The 27,588-nt window shown below is 39.8% G+C and overlaps 1 protein-coding gene across 1 annotated transcript; it reads right to left on the bottom strand.

Moving 5' to 3' along the window:
* Positions 1-18,577: 18,577 nt before the first annotated feature.
* On the bottom strand, positions 18,578-26,153 carry LOC149822870 (uncharacterized). Its single transcript, XM_089981294.1, has 7 exons — positions 26,073-26,153; positions 25,852-25,959; positions 24,799-24,925; positions 24,639-24,707; positions 24,386-24,431; positions 23,701-24,295; positions 18,578-18,895 (listed from the first exon to the last, which is right to left on the bottom strand). The coding sequence occupies exons 1-7, from the start codon at positions 26,113-26,115 to the stop codon at positions 18,579-18,581; spliced, it is 1,305 nt and encodes a 434-aa protein (XP_089837420.1). The 5' UTR covers positions 26,116-26,153; the 3' UTR covers position 18,578.
* Between the last annotated feature and the right edge of the window lie 1,435 nt (positions 26,154-27,588).

The following is a 27,588-nucleotide window of genomic DNA, read 5'->3' on the forward strand; positions in this document are numbered from 1 at the left end:
TTCATCCCCTGTTGTATCCACCCTGCTACACATATCTGCACTCATAAGGCATCCAAGCACATATACATTCCCGTAGCATCTGTTAAAACTTATCTGATGTAGATCATTTGTATATTGAATAGAAATGCTTGAAATTTTGTTCATATCATGATTATGTGTTACTTCCTTAGCCATCACAATGTATGCTAGATAAAGCATCAGCTTTACCATGTTCCCACATCCCACAGCCATAGTCCAAACAACGAGTGTTGGATCTTTGAAGCACTTGGTCCAAAATCTCTTGTGGAATGTATACAACATAGAATGTTTGGCTGACGGTTCCAAAGATTATGTGACTGCAGCTGAATCCACAATTCAAGAGTGGATATCCAGCTCACTGAATTCTCTTTCAGAGAATTGATAGTCTGTGCATAGCATCTTCACTTTTCATTCATTCCACTGTACTGTTTAGCATACAACAACACCTCTTTTTCATTCATTCCACTGTATACTATTATCAACACTTCCCGTACCCCTTCACACCATTACATTCATGCTTAGTGCTTAAGGCACTGCTGTATAGTCATCTTGAGGATAGTATGGCCTCTCGGTGATCATTTGTGGTAAGTGTTGAATATTGCTACAACATTTTTCTTGCTCATCACCACCTCCATTACACTCTTTTTACTACTTACACATCCCTGCATCCATTTCTTTCTTTCTTTTTCCATTACTTGCCACAACATATACCTCATATGCCTACCCAGCTGGTGCAATAGCTGCCCACATCCTCAGCCATCCACTGTGCCTAGTGCTGGCACATTTCAATACATCCTTTTGCTAGCTATAGTCATGGCTGCTGCAACATTTATGATGCTGCCTACGGATACCAACCTCCCACTTACTACACTCTGCCTTTCCCAGCATATTGTGCTTGTCATATACCTGCTACACAGTGGCAATTTTGTTGTATTTTTACCTTCCCCAGCACACGGTCTCTTAGAAGACCTTCACCTTGTCATCATTTTCCCAGCATATGCATAACTCCCAACAGCAATGGGTTACCATTCATCTACATGGTCCTTTCACTACAACACTTGCATTCATCTTTAACCACAATTTGTATATGTCACATATATATGTATATATATGAACACCTATATATATATATATATGTATATACATACATATATATATACATAGATGTGTATATAAGTATATATATGTCATCTTCCATCTTCCTATCATTCATATCTTGGTATATGAACATTTCTTTAGATATCCATGTGATACATGTCATTTTTCTTCTATTTTCATGTTAATCCAGTTGTTTTGCAGTGAATATGTGAAAAATATCATTACTTGGGGGTTGTAAATTCAATTTTTGTAATAAATTAGATCTTAATGAGAATTTACATTTCCCGTTTTAGATAGAATAAATGAGCATTGTAAATATCATAAATTGCTTATTTTCATGCTTTTATCTTTATTTTCTAAAATCTCACAAATGGGAACACGAATGGCACATGCACCATTTCGTAAGAGGTAATTAATCCTAAGTTGATGATTTACATCAATGGCCATAGTCAGGATGTAAACAAAACTTAGGATTATTATCTTTTATAAAATAACATTGGATCCACACTGGATCCTCTTCAAAAATCATCATATTTTCAAATATTTTCTTCTTTTATTAGAGTTTAACTTAAAATTATCTCAAAATATATATCAATGGCCATAGTCAGGATATATTGAGAGTTAATTTCATTTTAAACTCTATAAAAGCACAAAAATATATTTTATTCTTCACCTGAATTTAAATATAGATTATTATATAATACATTCAATAACCATAGTCAGGGATGTATTATATCTTCAATCTTATTTTAATTCATTTAAAGAATGAAATATGCTGTTCAAATCCAATTTCAAATTCTTTAAATTCATTCATCATTTAGGATAAAATTACATCATATTTTCAAAAATTCTTTTCCAAAACTCCGAGTGATCTCAAATATCCTTTTCAATCTCTATTTCAATTTATTCTTCGATCTTATTTTTAAATTTCGATTTCAAAGTCCAATTTGGCTTTGAAATTTCAAAATTCAATGTTATATTCAAAATTCCATTTCCAAATTCAAGTCTAATTTTAAAGTTCAATTTAAACTTTGAGATCTCTGATTCATCTTTTGATTCCAAATTCAAACTTCAAATTTAAAGTCTAATTTGACTTTGAAATTCATTTGTATATTCAAGATTCAATTTCTAAATTTCATTTTCCAAGTTCAATTCAAACTTAGAAGTTCTTGATTCATCTTCTGAATTAAAACCCCAAAAATCCAATTCTAGATCTAGAACCCAGTTCCACCTTAGATCTCAGACTTCAGATCCAAAACCATTTTAGGATCCAGAACCCAATTCTACTTTGGATCTCAGACTTCAGATCCAATTCTATTTTAGGGTCCAGAATCCAATTTCATCTTGGATCTCAAACTTCAGATCCACATCCATTCTAGGATCCAGAGTCCAGTTCCATCTTGGATCTCAGACTTCAGATCTAAAATCCATCTTAGGATCCAGAGTCCAACTTTATCTTGGATCTCAAATTTCAGATCCTAAACCCATTTTAAGATCCAAAATCCATTTTAAGATCCAGAATCCAATTCCATCCTGGATTCCAGGTCTTGGAAACAATTCTATTTAGAATCCAGAATCCAATTCCATTCCCAATTCTAGATTTCAAATCCAATTTCATTTTCAGATCTCATCTGAACTTCCTAAATCTATTTCTATTTTTAAATTCCATTTGGATTTCTCAAATCCAAATTCCATCTTGATTTCAAATTTTAAATTCAATTCCATTTCAAATTTTATCTCTTCTCCTAAATCTAAGTTCAAAGTCTATTTTCTGACTTTTGAAATTTCCTTCCTTCTTCCTTTCATCTCAGCTTCAAAACCATTCTTTTCAAATCAAGATTTATTCTTCCAACTCTGATTATTTCAAAGACTTAGAACTTCTCTGATCTATCTCAAGTTCTAAGTTAGATTCAACCATTCAGATTAAATCATTTCTTCACTCCATTATCAAGTTCATCTTAGAAAACTTGGAAATTTTCAGAACATTTTCTCAAAAGAGCATACATCCTTGCATTGCACAAGTATGATTCTTTGCGCATTTAGACTTAGGATAAATTCTTAGATGATATTTTAGCAAAGCAAAAGGCATAAATTCGATCCTTGGTTCGATTACCCCTGGTAAAGGCGCCAGGAACGGTCGAACCTCGTACAGACGAGCGAACCCCGTCTCTCCATTTTCCCGCAAAATATTTAAAACGGAGGCGAGTAATTTTCTAAATATTTTCAAATCAAGATCAAGTGAGACCCCGCAAAAGAGTTCCTCTTCTTTTCTTCCCTTCTTTTCTCTTCTCTCTTTCTTTTCTGTCTTTTATTCTTCTCCCTTAAAAAAAGAGGAAAATAGAGGTTAGAAAAGGAAAAAGAGAAGGAAGAGAGAGAAACCACAAGAGAGAAAAAATTTTGCGATGATCACAGGCGGGGGAAAGCGTGAGTCCATCTCCGCCTCCATCCCCGCACGGGAATGGATTTTAACCTTCATCCCCGTTTCATGCCCTTCATCTCTGGTCCAAAAGGGGTGAGGCGGGGCGGGGCCCCGCTTCCCCCCGGTCCACTGCCATCCCTATACAGAAGGGTTTTCAACAAGTCTTTTCTAAATGGAATGTGAAGGCATGCATAATTGCATCCCATATAACCAGCAAATGAGAACAATAAAGCCTAAGCCCTTCTCGGTTGAGCAAAGCTTTTAGGATGAAAATCCCTTTCCCAAGAGCTTAAGGCACAACCTGCCTGTTCCACTATGGGTGTGCGCTATATATACAAGCAACAATACAGTACATTTTTTTTGTGCATGAAAGAAGTTTAAAGGTTTCATAAATGTACAAGAATAATAGAGATGCTTGTCAACCTGGAATGTAATGCCCAACCTGTATCAAAGAGAATTAAAGAACCGGAGTATAACCAGTTAGATTACACTATGAATATTCCAACTGGTACCAGAGGTGTGTTTCCTTGGCCGGAAGGTCGAAGGTGGGAGACTGGGTTTTCCCTTGGCTTAGCCCCCACCAAAAAACAAAAAAGAGCCAGATTCAATTCCCTTCCCACTAGCAAAAATCTCATGACAAGCTCATAGTATGGGGTTGAGAATTGCAAGCCTAATGAAGACGAATATCCACAGGGTGTCAGAAATTATATCCAATAGAGAAAACCAGTTTTTAGATTTATTTCACTAGATCTCGACTTGAGATAAAACCTTAGGCCACCCTCAAAAGACTAACAATTACCAAGATCCAACTAATCAATATCATACATGATACATCTTGGTGTCAGCCTCACATATATCCAGATCTAGTTTGCTACTACAGCCTTACCTTCTGTGGAACTTCGCGTAAGATTCCTCCATCATGTGAGTGTTCATACATGAAACTAGTTGGTGAGATTTTCCTATGTTCTTCAAACACATGACAAAGAAATCTCTAATGTGGATTTTGACAAAAATTAGTTTATTGACCACAATAAGAAGATGCAATATTACCGCATGTGGTAGGATTTACTTTAGGTCCTGCCAGAATTACAGGTAAAGCTAGTGGCCTCACTTTGCCAGAAGAATCAACAGATGTACAAAATACAACCACAAGCCAGCCTGCAGACAAATTAAGACAATTTCACCCATAACAGAGGCAGGGTCAGGATTTTTCGAGGGCTAGAAAGCTTTGCCGGTACCAAATCAAACACAAGCTTTCTCTCTCTCAAAACTTTAACCTCTCTCTCTCTCTTTCCCTCTAGAGGAAAAAGCACCACGCTAGCGGCTTGGTCTCCTATGATGTTTACTCATCAGACGTCAGATACCCTGCCCTCTTTCGTCAACCTCCACGTCAGATACCGTCAGAGGCCCAAGCCTGAGCCGAGTTTTGTCGGAGGAGCCGAGCACCGCCAGACTCCCCAACCCCCGCAGGTGTGCCTCTCTCTCTCGAGCTCCCCTCTCTTTCCCTCTTTGCAACCCCAGCACCAGGAGAAAAGGATGTAGAGATGGTAGCTTTGATCGTTAATGAGCAATTCCTTCTTCCCGATGATGGATCGATTGTCTGATCGTCTATTGGCATTCTTCCACGATGATCAGATTGTTTGCCTTCGGAATTAAGACTTAGGGCTCCATTGTTTCCTTTCATGATTTGTTGTTAGCACAAGTCCTCGATTTTGCCCCATCTCTCTCTCTCTCATCTTGTTCCCTTTTTCGAAGATCCGTAGGCCCCACCATCGACGCTCTTCTTCATCTGGATGTTCATGGTTTCCTTATGCGCCCCTCATCAAGCCTTTTCTGGGGGCTTGCTTCTGATCTCCCGTTGAGGGTCAACCAGCGAGCCCTCCATTTCATTGAGGTTGTGAATGATTGGGGTGCAACCTTTGTGCTATGCCGGTGGGGATTCAATGTTGTCCTACCTTTCAAACTCATATATTGGTTCTTCTCTAAGCTTTCGAAGATCCCCTGATCTTGCTTAGATGTGGGCTCCCTTCGTATTTCGAACGTCATGCATTTTCTACGAGCGGTTAGGCAGGAGCCTCTCGAAGCGTGCTCTGCTAAGGCGATGCTTGTTTCGCCTTTCTTCGTCCGTGAGCTTTCGAAATGGGTTGTTGATCGGGGATGGCAGTAGGTCCCATCCCCTTGGCAAAGCTCCTTGCACATTGTTCACTCTAGATCTCAGTTGAGTCATGCCAGGCTGGAGGATTGGTGGTGTGCTGCTTGTTTCTTTCTGAACTTTCAGAAACGCCTTGATTGTATAAGTGCAGCTCATCTTTTTTTTCTCGTCGTTGCTCAGTTTGGAAATGAAGGCAATCAAGCACCTCCCATCCCCATTCATCAGGGAAGACTCTTGTCACTCAAGATTTTTCTGGGTCGGGGCATCATCCTGCAAGTCAAAATACTTAGCAACCTCCCCGGCAATTATCCTTCTCGTCGTGGTACAGATTAGCGATCTTCAGAAGCTGACAAATTCATTCCATGCAGTCAAGATTGGGTCTATCTGGGTCTCGGTCTGGCTATAGCACATCGGGTTTTCTTTTCTGTCGTTTGCTCCAACTATGCCAGCCCCATCTTCGGTGTATGATGGCATCTCCCAGTCGTCGAACGTTCTGCCAGGGGTGGGTCTCCTAAAATCTGGCTCTGCCAGCAATGTTTCCTCTCTTGGAGATCTGTCGCTCATTATTTCTCCTGAATGGAGCTTGGCGTTTGATTCTTATTACGCCGATTCTCGAGGCAGATTGGCGACATAGTTGAGTAGGCATGCTTGTGGGGAGCAAATGATAATTTTTCCCTCATCGCCATCAAAAGTTCTGCCAGCGGTGAGCCCACAAAAATCTGGCACTGCTAGCAATGTTTTATCTCCTGGAGTTCAGTCACTCATTATTTCTCATGCTTGGGGCCCGATGTCTGCTTTTAATTGTGTCCCTTCCCGTAACAGCTTGGAGGCGTGGTTGGGTACGCTTGTGCATGGTGGACAAAGGACAATTTTGCCATCGTCCCTCATTATTTTTCCCTCCAAACATTCTGATTATTTGGTTATCAATCTTATCGTGTTTAATGCCAAAACGAACCTAGCAATCAGATACATGGTGCTTGGCTTCTCAGTTTTGCATCCTCTTTCTTTATCACATTATGTCTCTGAGGTTTTTTTCTTTGCCTTCACTTTTGGTCTTCTGCCAAACAATGTTTCATTCAATAGTCCATCATGGGGTCAGGCTAGCCACTTATTTATGCCTTTACTTCGACAGTGTCTTAGTTTGCAACCCCTGTGTGTTGAGGTTGTCGACGCAGCTAAGTTGTTGGATATCTCTCTCATTGTCGCAGATGCAAGCTATAGCTACTGACATGGATTCTACGATTTCAGCTATCTTTGCTATTATTAGGGACTCTCTTTGCCACTACGATGGAGCATACTGCGAGCAGATAGACATTTTCAACGGTCACTCGAGGTCGTCTGTTTGTGTCGAGGGTGTTCGGCAAATCATAAATGGTCAGCAAAGAAGGAGGAGTCATTATTCAATTGTTTCATCTACTGATGCTAAGTTTCCAAGAAGGTCATCTTGGTCTCACCAACCCTGGGTTTTTCTAGATTTTGTGTCATGAAGACTGTTTGTTGGAATATTAGGTGCCTGAATTGTCCCACAAAATGCCTGTTTTTGGTTAATTGGGTTAGGGAGGAGAAACCCGACCTGCTTGCTTTATGTGAAACTAAAATAGAGGTCATCCTACTCTCGGTCGCCTCTAGCATCTGGCGGGGAGCTGATTATTTCTTTAAGCATGCGGTCAACCATGCCAGAGGTATCCTTATCTTTGAGAAGCAGTCTTTAAATTTATCTAAGCTGGACGTGGGTCTTTAGTCTCTGTCTGTTGCTTTCAATTTGCAGGCAGTTGCTAGAAGGGTAGTGGTTTCTATTGTTTATGACCCTAATCTTGACGTCATGAGGCCCGCGTTTTGGGATGATTTAGATAGGGTTGTCATTTCTAGCGTGGAGTGTCACCTTCTTATGAGAGATTTCAATTGTTTGCTATCTATTCATGACTCTAATAACTTTGTCATTCCTAATCTCTCTATATGAGGTTTTCAAGACTTTGTTCATCAGCATCTCCTATACCTTATCCCTTTAACCGAGGAGTGCTTCTCTTGGTCGAATAGGTAGTCTCGCCCATGTTGTAGGGTCCTTGACAGAGTCTTTGTCACTCCTAATTTACTGGACCTCATTCCCGATGTTAAGTGTGTGTTACTTGCTCTCTCAATCTCAAACCATGGGCAGATCATCACTTATTGAGGGGATGACTTTAAATCCACCAGAAGCTTTGCATTTGAAGAATGGTGGCTCCAGGAGCCAGATTTTCTCACGATTATTGCTAATTCTTGGAATAATCCTTCTGATGAACATTGGGCAACTTTTCGGGTTCAAAAGAAGCTTTCTCGTCTAGCTAAAGATATCAAGGCATGGCTTCATAGTCGTAATATAGAAAAATTTTAGCAAATGGCTACATGAGATCATAAGATTTCTGTGTTGTATCAGTCTATGTCTTCTTCCGACTCTCTTTCTGATTTGCAACTTCTCAGTTTCCATGCCAGGTCCTTGGAGTTAACTATGCTCTTGAAAAGCTGGAGGGTCAAGGAGGAAATTTGTTGGAAGCAAAGGTCTAGGGTGAAATGGCTTGTGGCTGGTGATGGTAACACTAAATTTTTTCACTCATATGCTTTTCATCGTCATAGGAGGAAGGTCATTTCTTCTATCTCCATTGGGGGTGTTCTCTATCTCAATTAGCACATTAATCCGACAATCACACTATATTTTAAGGATTTATATTATGCTTCGTTCGTTGTGAAGGGTGTCATTGGTAATGTCCTAGTTGGGTTGATTCAGCATGAGCAAGCCAGATCTATGCAAAGGAGGTTCTCTGAAGATGAAAATTTTAAGGCCATTAAGGATTTGTCAGGTTGGAAAGCGCCTAGTATTAACGAGTTTCATGTCGACTTTTTCAATATCTTTTGGGGTTGTGTTAAGTCGGACCTGGTGAGCATGTTTGATGAGTTCTATCATAACTCCAGACTGCCTTATCATTTTTACTTAGCTATTATTTCACTTATTTCAAAAGATGATGAGGCCACGAATTTTTCTCGGTTCTACCCGATCTCGGTTATGAGTGCTCTCTATGGGATGTTTGCAAAGGTTTTGGCGAATAGGCCAAAATCGATGGCTCACTAGATTTTTTCAAACTCTCAGTTCGCCTTCATCTGTAATAAGAGGGTCCAACACTCGTTCATCATGGCGTCTAAGGTTGTTCATTCCATGCAGCATAGTGGTTAGCTTTATTTTGTCATTAAATTAGATTTTTATAAAGCTTTTGATTTTGTGCATTGGCTCTTCTTATTTCAAATGTTATCAAATTTCAGTATTGGTCATCATTTTTTTAGTTAGGTGAGGGAGCTGGTCTCAAATGCCTAGGCCATGCTAAATATCAATGGTGTTAGAGGAGATCGGTTCAAGCTGGGATGAGGTCTGCGGCAAGGGTGCCCTCTCTCACCTTTGTTGTTCAATGCGATTGTTGAGAGTCGTGTGGTCTTACTTAAGCGGGCCGCAACATCATGATTCATTGATCCTTTGCAGGTTTCAGACTTCCCAGGTCATATTCTTACTTATGCTGATGATATGATCATTTTTGTCATGCAAATGTTCAGTAGATGCTTAGGTTCAAGCTTATCCTTCAGTTCTTCCTCTCTCTATCCAGACTTTCTCTGAATTAGAACAAATGCTCTCTTACTATGTTCAATGTTCAGTCCACTATGCTTGCAGTTGAGAGGAGAATTTTTAATTGCATTATTTCTGAGTTGCCTATAATGTACCTAGGCTTGTCGTTACAAGTGAAACACCTCTCTTCAGCTAGATGGGCTCTGAATCTTCAAAAAGTGAAGCACAAATTACTATCATGGCAGTCGTCTTATCTCTCCATCGCTGGCCGTCTGACTTTAGTCAGACATGTTCTTTCAACTATTCCAGAATTTTTCATGTCTATGTTTGTGATGCCTTTGGGAGTGGAAAGGCAATTGATGCGCTTGCTGGCAGGTTTCCTATGGTCTGGGTGTCAACTCAAGGGTAAGCGTCACTTGATTGGTTGGCGTTCGGTGGTCTTACCTCGGTGTATGGTTGGCTTAGGTGTTCCTGCTCCCAGACTGCAGAGCATTCTTCTTGTCGCCAAGCAATGTTGGTTGGCCCACCAACTGGATAAACCTTGTGCTCATTTGCTTCTTGCTAAATATGAAGCTCCTGCTCTTATCCTGGTTTGCCTGGGAACCTAGGGTTTGGCATTCTCGCATTTGCGTAAATCGTGGTTGAGGGCTTTAGCCTTCTTCAGAGACCATTTAGAGAACTCCAACAATTTTGGTTAGTGGTTGCACTGGGCACTTGCGCCTAGCAGGGAGTTCCTCACCTTCAAAGTCTATAGATTGTTGCTCCCCTCGGGGGCCGATTGGTTGCCCGAGAGTGTGCTTTGGGCGAAGGGCCCTTCTCCCCGTTCTCGGGTCCTGGCTTGGTTAATTTTGCATGATAGGATTCAGACCCATAGTAATTTAAAGAAGTGGGGCCTTCAGCTCCTGAGTTGTTGTGTGCTTTGTCAAGATGCAGAAGAATTTATGTTTCACTTGTTCTCGTTTTGCCCAATATTTATGAATATCTTTAACAGAACTTGGAGGCATCCTAAAGTGTTTGTTAAGGAGGAGTCCTCTACGCTCGATCTGATCTTGGGTCTGGTTTGTATTAGGCGTAGCACGAGGTAGAGGTTGATCTGGCGGACGTGGTTGCTTACCTCTTGGTGGTTTGTTTGGATGGCACGCAATGATGCTCATTTCCATCAAATTTCGTTTAACATTCTGATGCACAAAATCTTGGTGGATGTTTATGTGATCCTGTGTATGCATCTTAGTGATCTCCCGCTCCCTTCTGCATACACTCCCCCTCTTTTGTCGTCCTCTAGGCCAGCGACTCCTGCGTGAGCCCGTTTTGTTCGTTTGATGTTCTTTTTCTCTTCTGCTTTCTTTATTTGTTTTGGCTTTTGCTCTTGTTTAGTTCATGGGTTCAATATTTTGTTGATCTTCATGAGTGGTAATGTTGTATTTCTTTCGGCTCTTTCTCTCTCATGGCTCCCAAACTCCATTATATATATATATATATATATATATATATATATATATACATATAAACCAAAATATTTCCTTTTATATTTCTCCTATTTACTAAAAATACTCACATGCATGGCAAAATATGTTTTACCAAGCTACTATAGGGAATCCTTTTATTTTTAGGCGGGTTAGGGGCAGGGTGTTCTTGTGGAAGTATACACATACAGATTGAAAATCCTTAATAATATAAGAAATTTTGGACTCCCTTCACTTAGCTCCACCCCTGCCCACAACAACCTCAAATTAGATGCAAAAATTGTTCAAACCATCTAAAGGATGACCCAAGCATTTCATTGCAAGAGTCCCCAAGTTGATATGTGTTACCTCGTGTGACCGTCTGAAAGCCTGCTCATTATTACATACAGCGTGACAAACTCACAAGCCTCTGGACTTTAGGTAGCATGATACAAGATGATGACTTTCAAATCTGATGCAACTAATCAAACTATCCAAACAAAAACAAAAAGATTAAAAAAAATAACTTTAAGCAAAATTAATTGAAGGTTAAGGTTCACAAGCAAGTTATAACACATGATGATATGTAAGCAACACATGCAAACAAGAAGCTTAAAATAAATTATGCGCGTACACAAGATACACATGCAAATGCACATATCAACCACAAAAACAAAAACTGATGTCACGTCTAGCATAAGGTTTTCTCTTGCTAAAACTATGAAAGGAAAAACAAAAAGGACATGAATGGCCAACACGATAAAGAACTAGGGCCTCGGCTGTATTACTTATGTTTACAATCACACATCCTTTATATTTTACATGAGATGTAAAATCTAGAAACAAGGAAATAATATATCAGTTACAACAAGATTTTGAATTTGAAAATATTTGCATGGCCGACACCCTATCTAGTGCATGATTTTAGGAGTTGCTTCCTATCCATGCCATATGGTTGGTTCATTATGGCTATCCTTATCCATGCGTGTGATTTTCAATGCTCCCCCCTCAAGTTGGAGCATGGGGATTTGACATGCCCAACTTGACAAGTAGATTGTTAAATTGATCCTTTGAGAGAGCCTTGGTCAAAATATCTGCAACTTGGAGTTTGCTGGTAATATATTGAGTTGAAACGATCTTTTGTTGATTTTTTTCTCGAATGAAATGGCAATCCAACTCTATATGTTTAGTTCTCTCATGAAAAACTAGATTCGCAGGGATGTGTGGGGCGGATTGATTGTCACAATATAAAATAGCTGGAGCATTTGGTTGGATGTCGAGTTTTGTGAGAAGAGATTGGAGCCAAATAATTTCACACGTGGCCATGGCCATGGAACGATATTCAACTTCTGCAGATTATCAGGATATTGTTGGTTGTTTCTTAGTCTTCTAAGATACAAGGCTATCACCAAGGAATGAGCAATAACCGGACGTGGAGCATCTTGTGAATGGTCAACTGGCCCAATCTGAATCTACATAACATTTAAGTTGAATGGTACTTTGAGCACTTAAAAAAATGTCACGTCCAACCGTGCCCTTTAAATAGCAAAGCAACTTAACAACAACATCCCAATGTGGTTGCCTTGGTTGATGCATAAATTGGATGAGAATGTTAACTGGATATGAGATGTCTGGTCGTGTGATAGTGAGATAAATAAGACACGTGATTAATCGTTTGTAAACAGTTGGATCCGAGAGCAGCTCTCCAACATGGTCCAATTTGAGATGTGACTCTATAGGGGTGTGTCTCGGTTTGGATCCAAGGTGTCATGTATCCTTCAGAAGATCCAAAATATATTTTCTCTGGTATAGAAAGAGCCTAGATTAATTTAACAACTTCAATGCCAAGAAAATATTTCAAGGTGCCTAGGTCCTTGATTCGAAATTTATGGTGAATGAAAAATTTCAACTTGGTGATAAATCGTTCATCATTGCCAGTGATGATAACATCATCCACGTAGACAAGTAGAAAAATCTTTTGTGATCTAGATATATAAGAAAAAAATGAATAATATTCGAGAGACTGTTTGAAGCATGCTTGTTTAAGGGCTTGTGAAAATTGTGCAAACCATTGTCTTGAAGCATGTTCAAGTCTGTATAAAGACTTGTTAAGACGACAAACAAGGCTAGTATCTTTCTCTTGAGGATGGCCAGGTGGTAGTTGCATGTATATCTCCTCTTCTAGATCACCATGTAAGAAGGTGTTATTAACATTTAGTTGAAAAATAGGCCAATTAGATATGGCAGCCACAGACAAAAGACACCTCATAGTCAGGAGCTTAGCAACGGGTGCAAACGTGTCATTGTAGTCCATTCTTTCTTGTTGAGTGTATTCCTTTGTCACTAGATGGGCTTTATACATCTCAATAGAGCCATCAGATCTGTATTTGATTTTAAAAACTCATTTGGATCCAATGGCCTGTTTTCCGCATGACAACTTAGCGATAGTCCAAGTTTTGTTGTCTTCTAGAGCACAAAGTTCATTTACCATAGCAGTATACCACTTCTCATCTTTTGATGTATGAGGGTAATTTTTGGGTTCATTATGAGTTGATATGGAAGCAAGGAAGGCTAAATCAGAATTTGAAAATTGAGAGAAGTTGAGGTAATTACAAAGCGGATATTTTGTATTCTTTGCTTTGGAGTTGATGGTATTGGCATAGAGTGTGACATACGAGCATTGAAAATCTTCAAGATAAGCTGGCCTAACCTTTGTTCTAGTAGACCTTCGAAGAGTAGGTTCAACATCTTGATGGGTAGTTTCATCAATAGACGTCTCAAAATTTAGCTGATTATCAAAATTATTTAAACAAGTGTCAATGTTGGGAGAAATAATATGAGGTTCATGATCCAAAATTGGCAATGGCAATACATGCATTTTGTGTTTTGATCTTTATAATTTTGAAAAGAAAACACTTTCTCATGAACAATCACATCTCTACTAACGAAGATGGTTTGGGTCTCAAGATCAAAAAATTTGTAACCTTTTTGGCCATAAGGATAACCAACAAAAATGCACTTTCTGGCTCTAGCATCAAACTTGTATTTGTAATGTATATTATGAGCAAAACATAGACTTCCAAACACACGTAAATGTGTGTAATTAGATGGTGAACCATAAAGGAGATCATGAGGAGTAGTTTTTAAATTCTTATCTAGGATATGAGTGGGAAGTCTATTTATGAGATATGCAACTGTTAGGATGCATTCTCCCCAAAAATGAATTGACAAGTTAGCTTGAAACCGAATGGCACACGCTACTTCAAGCAAGTGTCGATGTTTCTTTTCAACTACCCCATTTTGTTGGGGTGTTGAGACACAAGAATGTTGATGATAAATGCCTTGATCAAGGAGAAACTTTTGCATATCGTTGAAAAAAAATCCAAATCCATTATCTGATCGAATACTTTTAACATGGGTTTGAAATTGATTTTGAATCATTTTGATAAAAGATTGTAAAAACTCTTTAGTTTGGGCTTTGTGTCTCATCAAAAAAACCCATGTCGTTCTTGTATAATCATCCACTATTGCAAGAAAATAGTGGGCTCCAGTAATGGAAAATGATGGATATCCTCCCCATATATCAACATGTATGAGGTCAAAAACATGTAAAGTTTGAGATTGACTTAAAGAAAATGAAAGTCTGGCTTGCTTTTCCAAAGGACAAATTTCACAATGACGATTTTTAAATGTAATAGAATTGTTATTTTGAGACAAAAATTGAAGTCTACTAGATGATAGATGGCCTAATTGCCAGTGCCATAAATCAAAACTATAGTCTAAATTAAAGGAAACACCAACAAATTTATTTTCATCTTGAAGAAAATAAAGGCCCACACGAACTCTACTCACTCCAATCATCCTCTTTTAGCAAAGGTCCTGTATTTCACAATGAGAAGGAAAGAAAGTGACATTACAATTCAGAGATTTTGTCAGTTTACTAACCGAAATGAGATTGAAATGGAAAGAAGGAACGTATATGACTTGGTCTAAAGTAATGTTTGAGGAAACGTCTTTTCCCGCATAAGATATAGAGGCAAATGAGCCATTTGGAAGTTTGACAGGTTTAGAAAAGTATTCATAAACAGAAGACAACATAGAAAGAGAACAACACATATGATTGATTGCTCCCGTATCAAGAATCCAAATATTTGAAAAAGAAGGGGTAAGATTGCTCTCATGATTACCTATCATATTCACCATTGGGGTTGCTTTACCTAATGATAAAAGATTGAAAAGTTGATTATACTGATCCATGGTGAGTTGAGGCACAACAATGCTAGGAGAACTTGATTCAACCTTATGAGTTGGATCAGTTTGGACTTGATTTGCAATATTCTTTTATGAAAAACCGTGTAGATAATAACATCGGTCTTTCGTATGGCCCATCCGGTTGCAATGTTCACATTTTGGTCTCTCACGAAAATTTTTGCCTTTGTATTTGTCATCCTTTTGAAACCTATTTGGACAACTATGCCGATCAACAAGGGCATCAACCCTATTTTCTAAGGTTGGTGATATTCGAAGTTCACGTTGACGCTCCTCTTGAAGTAAAAGGCTATAATCTTTATTAACACTTGAGAGTGGATCCATGATAAGAATCTGACTTCTCACTACTATATAGGACTCATTCAGCCCCATGAGAAACTCGATCAACCTTTCTTGTTGGTAAAGCTCAGACATGATTTTGATAGCCCTGCAAGTATAAGAAGGAAAAGATATATGTGCAGCGAATTCATCCCATAATACTTCCATTTTGATATAATAAACTGAGATAGACATATTTTCTTGGTGTAAAGTCATAATGGATCTACATATTTGAAAAATACATGGTCTATTGGTTTGAGAGAACCTTTCATGAAGATCGTGCCATACCTCGGCCGCAATCTCTTCATAGATCACACTTTTAGATAACTCTTTGGTGAGAGAGTTCCAGAGGCAAGATAGGACCATATTGTTGTATCGCAACCAGGCCATATATGTTGGATTCGTTGGGTCTAGCTTGATCACAGATCCATCAACAAAACCCATCTTATTTTTGGCGAACAAGGCTACAATCATGGCCCGACTCTATGACGGATAGTTGTCATGACACCATTTAAAGGACTGGTTACGAGGACTTATCCAGGGTTGTCTGAATGATGTAAGTAAAATGGATTATCGATTGACTCACCAGTATTAGGAGTCACGGTCGGGGTGCCAGCTGCTACAATTCCTCCAGTCTGGTTTCCAGTCTCTCCTTCGATGCTCATGATGAAAAATCCTTTCAATGGTTTGATACCATGTGAAAGGAAAAACAAAAAGGATATGAATGGCCAACACGATAAAGAATCAGGGCCTCAGTTGTATTACTTATGTTTACAATCATACATCTTTTATATTTTACATGAGATGTAAAATCTAGAAACAAGGAAAGAATATCAGTTACAACAAGATTTTGAATTTGAAAATATTTGCATGGCAGACTCCCTATCTAGTGCATGATTTTAGGAGTTGCGCTATCCATGCCATGTGGTTGGTTCATTATGGCTACCCTTATCCATGCATGTGATTCTCAATAAAAACCTTAGAACCTATATGTTTTCTTCAAACGAGTAGTTTTAAATTTCTTATTAAGATGACATATCTGAGAAGCTTTAGTTTTTTAATTACTTATTAAGAATCTATATATCTCAGAACCAATATATTTTCTTCCTGGAGCAGGTTTCTTAATTTCTTATTAAGAATTAATAGATTTCCAGTTTCCTACCATAACCAATCTTTAAAATTTAAAAACATAGATATGTTTCACGGGTGATAAAAGGAAGATAACTCACAGGATGCCCTTAAACTTGCAGGAAACCCTACTCGGAAGAAAGTGATTACTTCCCCTTTGATATGCGCATGCCAAGTGCACTAATAAGAAAAGTTAATAGGTCAATTTAATTTTATTATTACCTTAACATTCTCCACAATGCACAAATCATCAAGGTTTTCTTTTAATTTTGTTTACTTTCTTTCCTGTTTTCTAATCTTATTGAACTTCCAAGCATTTTCACAGGCCTTGTGCAAGGATCAATCACAACATTACCATATATGATTGCAGAAAGGCTTTTCAGACCATCTAAGCTCACTAGTCCTCAATGCTTTCTTCCCACCATAGCTTCCCTATCCGTTTATACATCATCACCTATTGAGGTCAACAGTCCACAACACTGACAAAATGATCCATCACATGTGAACTTATCTGGAATCTTGATGCAGATAGGGTGCACATCATACTGCGCAACCAGTCGAAGTTCAGGTACCAGTGCAGCACAGTCCAGGCTAGGGAGTTCTGGGGCCGAGCGTGATAGAAACAGTAACAAGTGATCAAAATACAGCAACACCAGCAAGAAGCTGCTTTCTCTCTCTATGCCTCATTAAACAAAACACAAACACCAAGAAAAAAAAAATGAATAGAAATCAGCATCGATCAATATCAGTGATTTTGCACCACTCGTGATGAATGCTTATGCTCAAGTATTCCTACAACCATTTCCACTTCCCCCATCAGTTAGAGCTCTGGCTTATTGGTTACTTGAGGGAGGACTTGCAATTTGCACGGTGAAGGTGATGGAGAAAAAATTCGTAAAACCCTAATTCCTAAATAAACCCAGTCCCATAAAATCATCTTTTTCTCATAAATTAGTGTAAATAATTAGGTAAATAGTAATAATTAACAAGTTCCCATGTACCCAACTAATTATCTTTCTAGTTTTTATAAAATTAATGCAACTAATTAGGTAAATAGTAATTGTTACCAAGTTACTATAAAATTAGTTAATTTTTTAAAATTTTATATTATTAAAAAATTAATTAGATAGTTCAGGCCCATCGGGTTGACCAGGTAGCCTGTGGGCTGACCCGGGCCCGGCCCAGGTATATAACGGGCTGAGTTCCGGCTCGGTAGCTAATGAGCCTAGACCTAAAACCTTGACCCAAACCTGGCCCATCAGCTTGGCCCATCGAGCCGCCTTGCCCACCCCTACCTGCCACCAAAGCATTCATATTTTATGAAAATTTCATGAAATTTATTTGACAAGATGATGGATCCAAAATCAAGAATCAAGAAGTTGCTTCTTTAAAGCCTTGTTTTCTGACATTCTTGACTATGATACATGAATTGGTGGTTACTGGGGAGGAGAACCGTACACTACTTCAACCAAGATGTTGAGATGGAGGCTACTGCCTTTCAATCAGATGATGACAAAGATCCGAGTCTAGATGGGTTTCAAGCATGCTTCTACCAGATCTACTGGAACATAGTGGCTTATATCTGGATGGATTTCATGCATGCTTCTATCGGATCTACTTGGAACATAATGGGTAAAGACATATAACAAGCTGTGAAAGATGACTTAATTTGAAAAAGATACTCTTCTCTTGAAACTTATAAATACGACTAATCTGGTTCTTAATCCTAGGGTGCATATGCTCTTAGGGATTTCTGGCCTTACATAAGTTTTTTTTTTTTAAGGTGATGCTCAAACGGATGATAGATGCTCCCGTGCATCTTCTTTTATTTAATTTCAAAGGGCCTGCAGGTCCATTCAAGAGAACATCCAACTAGCTCATGAATTGATCTATAGTCTTTCTACTAGCAAGCAAGGAACGACAATGCTAAAATCAGACTTCTCGACAGTACAATATCAGTTGGACCTTTTTGACAATCTCTATCCCTGGGTAGGTTTGATTCCGCTGAAAATATGAGAACTAGAGTATGAATTGAGATTTTCACGAGTTTTTTATTCTTTTCTTTTGAATCTAATCATACATATGTGATCCATGTGCCCACAACAAAATTCAAGTACAAGAATTGCTTACGCTTTATGCCATATGCCATTATCTGATCAAATTATCCCTGAAAATTGATCCCCAACTTGCCCGTTTAACCCCAATCCAAAACAACAAACAGCAAACAAAAACGAAAAACTTCTGACCAAAGTTCAAAGTTGGTAAAGTCTTGGGAGATGATGACAATTGGGAGTTGAGTGGAAACGTAGGCTCTTCACTGCTATTACCGACATTTGCAGTTTTGGCGTTCTGCAACTTCCTTCGAGATCTTTCAGATTTCCTAACGCGTGGTGCAATGCTTTGAACTGGGGTTTGATTGAGAGAGAAGTTTAAATTCTCCACCTCCCTCCTTTCAACTCCATCCTCTAAAGGGGAAAGAAAGAACCAACAAATTAAGTGAGTTCAGGATTGAAGCCAACCAAACTGAAGGAAAACGAAATAGAACTCAACCTCCAAAGGCCTCCGCTTCCCTCCTTTCAACTCTCTGCTCTGCAAAGGAAGGGAATCATAGATGAGTTTAAATCTGAAAACAAGCAATTTTTCCACAAGGACTATAAGGTTGCAAAACTGCAGAGAGTCGTTCAACTTGTGCGTGCGTGCACGCACACACACATGCGCGCGTATAACAGTCTTAGACTGTGTGTGTAAGGAATACCCCCATGGCATATACTTGGGATTAGGGATGTCAACGGGTTCTGTTTACAGGGACCCCACCTGGTCAGGATATGGTAACAAATATGAAGACTTGGGTCCGGTCTCGAGGGTCGGATTAATACATGGATCTGAGTATAGTTTGTGAAATTTTATACCAGACTCGGGCTCAACCCAAGTTCTGATTAAGACCTGCAAATTTTCAATATAAAAGGAATAAAAAATATTATTTTATCGGGTATGGTCTAGGTTTGGTTAATGTTGTTCTTAAAGGGTTTGGGTATGGTTTCTCTTATAATAGACTTGGATATGGTTTAAGTCTGGTTTCACCTGAGTCCGAACCGACTTGGGATAAGGGTTGATGATGATGATAATTTGGTAGCCTCATGGCTACGGAACCCTTAGTTGTAACATTGTTTTGACAAAAACTAAATGTAATTTAAAAAGAGTTTTGCATCATGCGACTGTCACATCAAGAGTTTTAAAAACCAAAGGCTCACAACTAGGGATGGCAGTGGGGCGGGGCGGGGGACAAGGTTTCCACCCCCGCCCCGCCTCAAAATTTTATCCTCCACCCCCGCCTCCATCCCCATTTCATACCCTTCATCCCCGGTCCAAGCGGCGATGAGGCGGGGCGGGGCGGGGATATTGCGGGGAAAAGTGGTCGGGGCGGGGATTAGGCGGGGATCATGGCGGGGACGGGGCGGGGAAAAGTGCACATCCACCCCCTCCTCGCCTCCGCGGCGGGGATGGATTTTATCCTCCAGCCCCGCCTCCATCCCCGTTTCATACCCTTCATCCCCGGTCCAAACGGGGCGAGGCGGGGCGGGGCCCCGCTTTCCCCCGGTCCACTGCCATCCCTACTCACAACTTATAATTTACAAAGACCTGCCTAACCTTTGACCTATTTACAAACACAACCTAACATTTGAAATATTACAAAGAGCAGCTGAGGTTAGAAACTAATTCTCAAAGACCCACTTCTCCTAATCGTAGTCCTTTAACCCTAGTCAAACCCTGGTTACTTACTGTAAATTAACATTTTTACCCCTTCTGCAGGTCTTCACCATCTCCTCTCTCTCCCATGGGTTAATTGCATCTACTGTAGTTTACCCCTAGGAGATTCATTACCCATTGCTAAATGTTTTTTTTTTCACCACCCTTCATTGCATCAGCCACTCACTGAAGACTTCACTACCCTTCGATTACCACCATAGGGGGTTTCCATTGCCATCTCTCTCTCTCTCTCCTAGAAGACATGGGCCCTATTGAAATTAGACGATGCAAGCGGTGGAGACTGATCTGGAAGACATGGTTGCTTACTACTTGATGGTTTGTTTGGATGGCACGCAATGATGCTACTTTCCGTCAAATTTCGGTCATCTTTAATCATCTTGTCCATAAAATCCTGGTTGATGTATATGCAATATTACGTATGCATCTTAGAGACCTCTCCTCTCATCTGAACGACGTTCACTCAGCGGTGGTTTCTTCTAATCCTGCGGATCCTGGTTGAGTAGGCTTTGTTGTTTTGTTGCTAGCTGTCTGTAGTTTCTTTTCTTTAGCTTTGTTTTTTCTATATTTTAGCTTTGTTTCTTCTGGTTCATGGGTTCAACATTTTGTTGATCTTCATGAGTATTAATGTTGATATCCTTTCGGCTCTCTCTCTCTCTCTCTCCGATCACCATAGGGTTTCCATTCCCATCTTGCTGCTCTCTCTCTCAAATACCAAAACAAAATTAAAAAACAAAAAAAACTCCAACCAAATTTCTTAGTCTCAAATGCAAAAAGAACTCAATCAGTACCTCAATCCCAAATATGAAAGAAAAGGGCTTGTGAGTTTGGTCCAAGCAGAGGGAGAAGGGACTCCGGCATGGTACCTGTGTGCATTCTGGCAAAAAAGAGGCTCGACCTGGATTTGATGGTGTATCAAGCAACTCTGGTTTACCCCATAAGAGAAGGGGATTATGATGAAAGGGACATGAAAAAGGTAAATATGTCCATTTATAATGGATAGACAAGGTTTGACCAGGGTCAAAATACTAAAGTTTTGCTCAAGCGTGTGTTTGAGAATTCGTTTTTAAACCCAAGCAGCTTTTGTAATATTTGCCGGTATTTGTAAATAAGGAAAATGTTAGGTTCGTATTGTAAATTTTTCTAATTTTTTTCAATTCAAAAATCGCATTTTGATCACATAAAGAACACAAACTAAAGGTGTGATCCTTAGTAGGGGTGGCAATCTTGTCGGGTTGGCGAGTCGACCGTACGGGCTGGCGGGGTCAGCATACCTCAACCCGAACCCGACCCGTTTATTAAACGGGTCGGCTGTGGCAAACATGAACCCGACCCGTTTAATAAATGGGTAACCCGACACGACCCGCCAACCCATTTAATAAATGGGTTGGGTCGGGTAAACGGGTTCTTAGGTTCGTGGGTCAGGTTGGCAGGTTGTCGGGTCGGGTTGGCGGGTCGACGGGTTGGCAGGTTGGGTTGGCGGGTTGATGGGTTGGGTTGGCGGGTTGACCCACCCGCCTAACCCGTTTATTAAACGGGTCAGCCGGGTTGGCATACCCCCAACCCGAACCCGACCTGTTTAATAAACGGGTTACGCGGGTCGACCCATTTATTAAACGGATTGGCATAAGCCCAACCCGAACCCTTCTAAGAGGCGGGTTGTGTCAGGTTTTGCCACCCCTAATCCTTAGCTAAGAAACCTTCCTAAACACACGTTATGATGTCAAATTGAGTTTATAAGGCTTGCACTCATGATTTTTGCCTCTATAGCATGGTCAGGTCAACTTTGATATATATATATATATATATATATATATATATATATATATATATATATATATAGAGAGAGAGAGAGAGAGAGGTATTATCTACTCAATCAGAGCTGTAGGATCGTTTACTTTTGATATTAGAAAACGTGCTCTTAAACTAATCTTTTTGAGGTAGACATTTTGATTTTCATTACAACGGTTGTAGCTAGGGTATCAAACCCTATAGAATCCGGGTTTGGTGATAAATAAGAAGGTCCAATTAAAATCCAGGTCAGACCAAAAAGGTTCGATTAATATGCAGCCAGGTATGGTTTGTGAAATTTCGTACTAGTTCAGGGCCCTACCCAAGTTTTGACTAAGATCCAGAATTTTTCAATGTAGAAAGGATAAAAGTTATTATTTTATCAAGTATGGTTTGGGTAATCCTTATAGAATTTGGGTACGGTTTCTCTTATGATCTGATTAGACCTGGATTTGAATCCGATACCATTATCTCAAATCAGGTCTGAGTCTGGTTTCATTTGACTTCGAACCAAACCAGACCCATTGACACCCTAGTTATGGCCACTAATTTATGTAATGTTCCCCTTCTTCAATAATACAATTTGTAGAGCATTTAATTTTGAATTTTATTCTTTTCGGAAGGATGACTTAACGTAGTAGCCACAGTCGCTAGAATTTGCATGGTACCACTCGTGGATTGTGACCAGGGATGGCAGTAGACCGGAGGACAACGGGCCCCACCCAAGAAATGGGGGCCCGCCCCTCCTCGCTCTCGTTTGGACCGGGGATGGAGGCAGGGGTGGAGGTTAAAATCCATTCCCGGGGATGGAGGTTTGGATTTTGAGACAGGGCGGGGGTGAAGACCTTGTCCCCCGGCCCGCCCCGGTCCACTGCCATCCCTAATTGTGACCGACGTCTATGACTCAAAATTCTTGAGATATTTTCTTCTTCCTCTTTTGTCATTCCTTTTGAAGAAACGTTCATCATTGATGGTGTCCATTGCTTGTATTCTTGTGGTCCGAATTTGCAACTTTCAAGTGGTCTATGACTTTCCTTATAGTTGCCAGAAAATTAAATAGATACTAAAAGCTATGCGTGAAGCGGAAGCAGAATAATCAGGGAAGCGAGTGTTATAAAAAGGAAACGCATAGAAAGCACTATGAAGCATGGTTAGAAGCAATTAATAAATGACGTGAAACAAATAAAAAATTATATAAAACCAATACACAAACTTGTTATAAAAAATTATAATTTTTTAATATGAAAAACATAATTAGTGAGGGAGAAGCAACCAGAAGTGAGGGAAATGTTCAGAAAAGGAAAGGGAATCGTTTTGGGAAACAAAATGAAAGTGGGCTTTCCACTGAACGAAATGGAGATTTTCATATTTCAGAAGCAGTTTTTCCAAAGCTTCCTCGCGTTTCAAAGAAGCGAGAAATTTTCTGCTTCAGAAGCGAACTTCCCCATGGAGCAGGAAGCTTATGGTAACTATATGTAATAGACACAACTACACATCAATATTTTGAAAGTGCACTGACCATATATAGTTAGCATTCTCACCATACAATTAATTATGTTAGTCTAGTTAGTAATATAAGAAGTCAACTTATGGATTTGTTAGCAGGCCACATATCTTATAACTGCTCTCGTCCCACCATTTTCCAAAATTCATATTATTATCATCATTATCACAGAAATACAGTAAAAAAGGGTTTTCTAAGTGCAGAACTTACCTTGATATGTTGGTGGTGCGGATGATGAATCAAGAGAGATAGATCGATTTGACAAGTCAGTAAATGGTGGGCTATGGGATGAAGGTTCATTTGGTGCAGAAGAAAATGATGGATTGTAGGACTCAGATCGATTTGGTGAGGAAGGAGCTGATGGAGTATATGAAATAGACCTGCTTGTTGGTGGAAGAATCAAAATAGGCTGTGAAGGAGCAGCATCTGCAAGAGGAGGAGGAGGAGGAGGAGGAAGGGGAGGAGGAGGAGGAGGTAGTGGTTTGTTTGTAATTGGATAGGAGGAAGGAGGGTCATAGGTGATTGGTGCGGAAGGAAATGATGGATTGTAGGACTCGGATCGATTTGGTGCTGAAGGAGCTGATGGAGTATATGAAATAGACCTGCTTGTTGGTGGAATAATTAAATTAGGCTGTGAAGGAGCAGCATCAGCAAGAGGAGGAGGGGGAGGAGGTAGTGGTTGGTTTGTAATTGGATAGGTGGAAGGATGGCCATAGGTGATTGGTACATATGGCATATAGGGAACAGGTTGTGGGGAAGGGGCAAAGACAGGTGCCACAGGTGGCATGTATGTCATATTTCCCTTCTGCAAATACCAATATCATGAAACTTGGTTAGTTTGATAATCAATATAGTAACCAAGCCAAGGGAACAGGTCAGGAATAATAAGCATTACCTGCACATTTTTGCAATTCATCACTAGCCTTATCTGGCCTCCAGATCTGTCTCACAAACATGCAAAACAAAGATTAAAAAAAGAATGAAAGAAACATAGAATTCCATAAAATAAAAAAGAAACATAGAAGGGTTGTAGGTCACTGGTGAATAAGGACTTGGTGTAGCCCAAGTTTAACAAGGCTCTCAATAGCAAGTGACCCTAAGCAGGTCATGAATTGAGAAGTTTCAGTAAAACTGTCTGGATTTGGTACCTGTCTTCAAACTGGAGTGGCCACAAGGAATCATCATAGCCAACAACAAGGAGCGTGTCTAGCAGAACCCTGCATCAGAAACACATTTTTGAACTAAGAAAACATGATGATGATGAATCTGGAAGCCTTGCTAAAAAGGGCATTAACTCGTGAAATTCACCTTACTGTACCAATGAGACAGTCTGTTACCATGGTATTCTTGTTCCAAACTGCCACGCCAATTTCATGGTGTCCCTCAACAAGAGTGAAGGTAAATTTCTGCTTGAAGATTGGATCCTTAGGTTCGCCTGTATGAAGCAACAATAAAGTACTAATATTACAGTCCATTTCCTCACACAGGTTAAGTTTTTAACTTCACTAAACATGGTTCCATGTTCTTGGCAATTGCTATTTAAATGCTTTATATGCTACCCCCTTCTTTTCATGTCCATCCCATATTGCTATATAGAAAAGATCCATCATGGTTACACATAAGCCTAATTTCCAAGCCAGGTGCATGTCTTATGGAGATTTTGAAAACCTGCCATCAACTTATAATGAAGTTGGCTATATAGTCTCTTGCAGTATAAACATGGTGAATCAAGATAGTTCATTTTTTTTTTTTTGGATGTTGAGGAACTTGCCTAGGAACAAGCGACTCTTAATTGGACTCCCCTCCTAGGTAGTAAACCTTGGGTGAATGCCCTAACCTACAAAGGACACCCACCGGGCAAGCCACCAGTATGATCCCAATGAGGAATCGATCATGAGCAAGATGGGAATCAAGATAATCCATGCGAGTCTCTAGGGAATATGATTGATCATTGCACGAGCACTAGGATCCCATCTTAATTTGAAATAAAATGGGTTCCATCATACATTCAATCCTAGCCATCCAGCAGAACCATCTAGCCGTTGATTGAATGACTAGGATTGAATGTATGATGGAACCATCCTATTTCAAGTGATGGGATCCTTGTTTCGAACACTACAAGGCTAAAGCAATAGGCTCCCTGGTGGATAAGGGGGATGTCCTCGGGGTTTTATGCCATCTGGCATGGCGACCATAGCTTGACAGGACTTTTCAGCATGGCAGGTCTCTCAACTCACCGCGCATTTTCCCATGTAAGAAACCAAAAGAGAATCAATCCTAACTTAGGTCTCCTGGATTTCTTTCTAAAACAATTGATTAATGATCAGCATAAACTTCCACCGGCAAGAGAAGATTGCTTACCTTTGCATACTTGCGTCCGCAATGAAATGTTAGCATATTCAAGTCGGACATATGGGTCTTGGTCATGCATCCGGGTCGACGTATCCCTCAAGTTGTGGCCGCTCACAACTAGGAAAAGCAACCATGAAAGAGTGAAACACATAAAACACTCACAAATCCTACATAAATCATGATATGCAAGGAGAAGACGATGATGATGGTGGTGGTGATCGTGATCGTACCTGTTACCTCTATCTGTTCTCCAGGTATACCATTGATAGACATTTGTGGAAGGAAAGAAGGATGGCTTGACTGTGTGCTGTGTGCTGTGCGCTGTGTGCTGCAAGGCTAATGGAAGTCTTTATATATAGCTCCCAATTTAATCAAAGTCAAGTTACCAATGAGTTTGCAGAAAAAAACTTGGTGATTGTAGTAAGTTTTCCTAGAAGCAGAAGGGTGGCTGTGCTTGTCAACTGAGTGCCTCAATTATTTTCCTTCACAAATGAACGAGGAGCATCCAGCTAGCTTCCTTATATTGTCTTTTGGTGCTTAACATGTGGTTAGGCAACGTCCAAGTATTGCTTCTGCAAGACTTCTTTTATTAGGTCGTTGGCATAAATGTTACTCTTCCATATTTTTATTCAAGTAGTTATTTTGACTATTCAGAAGCAGTTCCTTCTTGGAAATAGTGGTCAAATTGTTATTGCAACTAAATTGAAATGTGGAAGTTTTGACATAGAATCATTTATCAATTGAAGAAGACTGGTTCTTTTTATGAAAAAGAACGATTTTTTAGTTCACAAACTTTTCTTGGTTTTCTGGCCACCGACTTTCGAATGGTTCTCAAATTTACCTAGTAGACAATGCAGATCACATCTAAGGGGTCGTATTTAGGGGTGTCAACCAGTAGGATTTACCCAGATCGCACCTGAATCAAACCCTATAGGGTCCGGGTACGGTGATAAATAAGAAGACCTGATTAAGACTCGGGTCCGGACCAGAAGATCCGATTAATACATGGATCTGGGTATGATTTGTGAAAAATTATACCAGACCCACAATTTTTCAATGTAAAAATACTAAAAAAGTATTATTTTACCGGGTATGGCCCAGGTCTGGTTCATGTAGTTTTTATTGGGTCCGGATGTAGTTTATCTTATGGTGGGTCGGATTAGACAGGGTTCATACCTGAAATTCGGAGCTAGGTCTGGTTCAACCAGGGTGCGAACCAAACCCGACCTGTTGACACCCCTAGTCGTATTTGATTAAAACATGTATCAATAAAATGCCAGAGAAAGGTAGGACGGTAGGGATGACTTTGGGGATCACTAAGAACCGACTTGGAAATTAAGTGGCCCGGAAAAGTGGCCTTGGACTATTACTGTTTTGGTGGATATGATAAGCATAGGTAACCTAATTATTCATCCTGTCTCAACAATTTGTGGACTTGGTCATTGTATGTGTATTTTTAAAATAAATTAATAGAATCTTATTTTCACGCTGACTTTTCCAAGAGATTGGATCAGGCAAAATCTGCTTTTGTGGTTCTTGCAAAACCAAGTCATGCAACGATGCATCTCAATCGAATCCATATAATAGCAAGTGGGTCCACTACATTGGATATTGTGTAGAGTTTTTTTTTTTGTAATACCAGTTTTTTTTAGAGCGTTTCTCAAGAAAAGGCACATCTAAGACAGCTAGGGATGGCAGTGGACCGGGGCGGGGGCGAGGGACAAGGTCTCCACCCCCGCTCCCATC

This window comes from Nuphar pumila, chromosome 11 (genome assembly GCF_984573655.1).
Source record: "Nuphar pumila chromosome 11, dmNupPumi1.hap1.1, whole genome shotgun sequence".
Classification (NCBI taxonomy): domain Eukaryota; kingdom Viridiplantae; phylum Streptophyta; class Magnoliopsida; order Nymphaeales; family Nymphaeaceae; genus Nuphar; species Nuphar pumila.

Coding starts and splice junctions, on each gene's coding strand:
- LOC149822870 (XM_089981294.1), bottom strand. CDS start 26,115: ATGTCTATCAATGGTATACCTGGAGAACAGATAGAGGTAACAG. Junction 24,926..25,851: donor GCGGACGCAAGTATGCAAAG/GTAAGCAATCTT, acceptor TGCTTCATACAG/GCGAACCTAAGGATCCAATC. Junction 24,296..24,385: donor TGAATTGCAAAAATGTGCAG/GTAATGCTTATT, acceptor TGGTATTTGCAG/AAGGGAAATATGACATACAT.